Genomic DNA, 5,000 nt, shown 5'->3' on the forward strand with positions numbered 1-5,000 from the left:
TACAAGTCAACTGGGGGACGGTGGTGTCCTGGAATGCCTGAGGAGTGATTGGGTTAATTACATGTACTGTAAATATCATATGAAATTTATTATTACCCTTTTTACATCAAATGTAAAAATTGTGTTGTTTTTATCAGGGAATTGCATTTGAACACGCTAAAGAAGTGAGAAAGAATTTTCTCAACCCTGCATTGTTTACGTTCTACAAGAACCCTGTATTTATCACAAAGGTTGGTACTCTGTTGCATAGTTTACTCTGTTGCATAGTTTACTCTCTAGCTATGCTAGCATCTGGTTTCCATTTACATGTACGTACAGTATACATGCAGTGTATGCCAAAGGCCTTGTTACATTGAGAACTCCAAATTTAAACTACAGTGGGTTAAAAATCAATGAGAAAAAAGTGGATGCTCTCAAGAATTCAACTTTTGGTTTGTTTAAATCAAGATGTCTTTAATAAAATCAGAAACAACAAATATGTAACTTTACAATATGATGATAAGAAAGTTATAATTAAGAATATGTGAATTAACATTGTAACATTTTGAAGTTTCTTTATATATGTAACAGTGAATTTAATTGAAGAGACATCTATTGAGGAAACTGCTTGAAGCTTTCAGTTTATATGAGTTTCAACTCTAGGTAATAATGTCATGCTTGCGCTCACGGAGCACACGTCTCCTCTTTGGAGGAAGCAAATCATGAAGTATAATAATTATTATGAAGACGACTGATTATGTTCTTAAAGGGCATAGAGTCGCTATCTTTAATTTTAAGTCAAGTATAGTTGTTTTCTTTGTGGTGAAGCCAAATCTGTACATGTAGGGCCTCTTGAGAAACCTGTCAATTCTGTCTAGATATTTTCGCTTGTAAGCTGCACCCCAAACTTCAATCCCATGCAAGAATACAGACATGACGAGCGAGTTAAACAAAATTATTGAGTTAATCTTTAGGATATCCACAGAATTTGCATACCCTAAGATCGAACTTTGGATAGCATATTGTGGATATGGATCTCCCAGTTCATAGCATCTTCCTGAAATGTTTTCAACCTCAGCGGCAGCAGTATCTGTGCTTTGCCTAACAGGAACACAAATCGTAATGTCGTCAGCATACTTCACTAGGAGATTGTTCATTGGAGAAACAGCTGCAATATCATTCATAGATCATGGTATGATGGCTCATAACCCATGATGGCTTAGCCAATCAAAACTCTAGAATTGCATTATGCAATGATCCAGTTTTTAAGAGTAACAGGTATTTAATTTGTTTTTAAAATATCTAATGACTTTTAACTTTGTAGAGAATAATTTGTGATCTTCTCAGTCACTTCGATCGATGGCCAAAATTCAGCCGGAGATCACGCTTTCTCAAGCGGCGATTTTCACCAGCAGCCGGCGCTTTGCGACATTCCTGGCTTGCATACAGTACATTTAGATAGAAATTGGCCAAGCATATTTCAGGTTTTATGGAGAATCTGAATGAGAGCAATAATTTTTAAGTTTCCTCATTCTGTTGTGGTCCACATTATTGGTGAACTACATTGTATAATTCACATTAGTAATAGTTTGTTTTATTATGACAGATTTGACATGCAGAACGAGTTTGAATAATCACAGAATCAGTTTCTTTGTGACTACAGGGAAAATAGAATATTATCATACATTATATATACTGCTATTACTGTATCTGTTTTCAAATTTGGTAGGGTCACATGCAGTGGTTATGGGACAACGAAGGCAAGAGATACCTGGATTTGTTTGCTGGTATTGTAACCGTGAGTGTGGGACATTGTCATCCGTAAGTTTCTCAGTTCATAAAAAAGTTATATTAATATTAATAAGTCTAGATTTTGTGATAAAATTGATTAAAAAGACAAACGCAACTAGATTCATTTTGAGAACGTTTCGACATCGTCTGATGTCATCGTCAGGCAGTGAATTTTAATCGGATGAAGCATAACTTATAGTACAAGAACAATAGAACAATGGCTCGTGTGATTTGAGCTATGTTGGCTATTCTCGGTTTTCACATGACGTCATGACCGCCATGTTGGTGCCCTAAACAAAGAAAAGGCGGCCATGTTGGTGCCCCGACCAAATCCTCCAGGAATTTAACTCTATTATTATGCAAACGCTTCCTTTTGTTTTCGTTGAAAAACATGGCTGTTGATCACGTGAGTGAAAACCAGCAATACAGCTCGCCACTTGCATCAACAAATTGAGGAACATAGATACTCAGCTATCGGCAGGCATCGCCTAGCAGATCATGGCTAAACAACAGGACCCCCGGCGAGTTTTAGTGTCATAAAGAAATGCGCATCGAAATTTGACTGCTTAATTCATGAGATGTTCTACATCAAAGAATTGAAACCATCACTTAATGTGCAGTCAGACTCTGTCAGGGCAAAACTGTTTACTTTTACATTTATTGTTGGCGTACTATTGTATATATTGTTCTATTCTTCTTGTACTATAAGTTATGCTTCATCCAATTAAAATTCATTGCCTGACGATGACATCGGACGATGTCAAAATCTTATCAAAATTAATCTAGTTGCGTTTGTCTTATATTAATATTAATTAATTAATTAATCCATTCACACCTCAAACGCCCTAGGACGCCCTTCATTGTCGAGTAAAATGGCCTGGCGTTGGACAGAGTAATATCTACATTGTATCAAGTGTCACTCTCAGGAGTCAATGGGTTAATTAAATACACTATAATGTTATCTTGTTTAACTCTGCAGTGTTTTAAAGGGGGCAGAGTTTTTGAATGGATGTAGACCACTGACTGCTGAACCACCCCCCTCATTACACATTTCTATCACCCTTACTGATAGTCATCGGCAGTTGTTCAGGACAAGGTCTACAGGGTGGGGGGGGGGGGGGGTGCAACCCCAGGGTTGGGGTATTTTTAGTGTATACACTTAACAGCTATTAAATAGGGTGCTCTACTGCAATTCCACGGTCAAACAAAGCAGCTCACCACTTGACATCCATTTCACACAAAAAACCTATAAATTGAAAGGTATTAATTTAGTGTGGACAGTCGCCACAGCAATGATGAATTCAGTTCCAAAATAAGCAACCGCAGTAGCCGGCCACACAACAGTGCGACAAACAAGACAAACCATTGTAAGTTATAACTCAATTGCCATTGGAGATTTTGCCGAAAATCGCAGGTTCAAGCTTTTCAAACGCTCTTATCTGGCTAAAAAGAACCAGTCCTAAACTGTGCCAAACATAGTTTACAAGTGCATTTGTTGCAGATACTGTAAATGTACTGCAATCCAATACAAAGACAAGTTATACTGTGTTGAAAGTTCGGTTATAAGCTATAACTGTGTAAATGTGTACATGTACATTCAGCTGTAAATTGAGGGTTGTCTTTTCTTGATTATCCTTCATATGCAAAAAAAGTTCATTCATTGTTCATTTTTTCAGTCATGTTACAAAAGCTGCCAAGAAACAGTTGGACACTTTGTGGCACACAACAAATATTTACTACCATCCAACCATTCATGAATTTGCTGAGCTTCTTGCATCCAAGATGCCTGGAAACCTTAAGGTAGTTTCAGAAGAGATGGCAGTGTAGAAAGTAATTATATGGGATTTTTGACTCTTCATTTACGAGACACCAAAAATGTTGATCAGCACTTTTAAATACAGGTACATGATTATGTACAATGTAGTAATTTGTCCATTAGAAATAAACTCCAATAACATTTTGGCAATGTTTTCTGTACATTTGTATTCCTATAACTAGAAAAGTTTCCAAATGTTAAAATTTTGTAGATGGCAACTGATCCATGAGATACATGTACAGTACATGTACAATGTCATGTGTAAACTGCAGTACACGTACATTGTCAGATACTGGGATACATCACTGTATGTCTCTAGTGTGACTGTGTAATATTCAACTCTGCATTACACATACTTAGAACATTCACCTGGAGGTGTGATGACTTGTGTGTATTGGCACAACATTTAGAAGTGTGCAGGCAATGATTTTCATTGTTTTCTTGTCTTGTCTCTACTGTAGGTCTGTTATTTTGTTAACAGTGGAACTGAAGCCAATGACATGGCTATTATGATGGCAAGAGCACACACTGGAAATTTTGACATTGTTTCTCTCAGGTCAGATATCTTGTGATGCTACTACTGAGATACATGTAGACCCTAGTGGAATTCGGGGGCTGATGTTTTTATGGATTGTTGTCATTGTTGAGTCGACACTGTAGTATGACAGTACAGCTCATGACAAATTGATCTGATAGACCTCAATCCATACAGCTTCATTTACAATAAATGGTCACACTGACTAAGCAGCCAAAATTAATTCAGAGAAATGCGATCCAACTGTAAATGAAAGGCACTTTCTGTACATTACATGTACATGTAGCTTGGCCACATCCTTGTTTGCATTTTGTCACACATGTACTTCACACTTCAGTTCACTGTTTTACGGAAGTTTACATTGTATGTTGTCCTTTCCGATGAATGTGACATTGATTTTAATGTAGAAATGGATATCATGGCACCAGTGCTGGCACGCTAGGAATTCTTGCTCATAGCACATGGAAGCTGAATGTACCAGTGAACTTTGGCTTTTATCAGGTATGTGTTAGCAGTTACAATCAAAGGGCTGTATGAGCCAAATTAGGAATGTGGAACAGTGTTCAGGTTAGCAATGGCTCAGAATTGGGTGAAATTTTCACAGGTGTTACAAAGACCTAAGACCTATTAAAGACCCCAGGGAAATAGTTTTTGTAGTGTGAAAACTATGACTAGAGTCTTAGCTTTCGTACAATGTAGTACGAAAACTAAGACCCCTTTTAAACATTGGAAATTACGGGGAAAAAATCTGGCAAAACTAGATTTGGGCACTGGATGTTGTCTGCATACATTGTTCAATTTAACAGACACAATGTCATGACACAATTTGAGTGTTGTGTAACAGAAAAAAAAAACCAGTGGCATTCGTCGCTGCTTACT

The 5,000-nt window shown here is 37.2% G+C and overlaps 1 protein-coding gene across 1 annotated transcript in view; it reads left to right on the forward strand.

Annotated features, from left to right (window-relative positions):
• Positions 1-5,000, forward strand: part of LOC137969443 (alanine--glyoxylate aminotransferase 2, mitochondrial-like) — a 21,582-nt gene that overhangs the window by 4,197 nt on the left and 12,385 nt on the right. The window contains exons 3-7 of the mRNA XM_068815676.1: positions 138-230; positions 1,709-1,800; positions 3,447-3,570; positions 4,048-4,142; positions 4,529-4,622. Of these exons, the coding sequence (XP_068671777.1) occupies positions 138-230; positions 1,709-1,800; positions 3,447-3,570; positions 4,048-4,142; positions 4,529-4,622 (498 nt within the window). The remainder of the gene's footprint in view (positions 1-137; positions 231-1,708; positions 1,801-3,446; positions 3,571-4,047; positions 4,143-4,528; positions 4,623-5,000) is intronic.

This window comes from Montipora foliosa, chromosome 9, assembly GCF_036669935.1.
Source record: "Montipora foliosa isolate CH-2021 chromosome 9, ASM3666993v2, whole genome shotgun sequence".
In the NCBI taxonomy this organism is placed as follows: Eukaryota; Metazoa; Cnidaria; class Anthozoa; order Scleractinia; family Acroporidae; genus Montipora; species Montipora foliosa.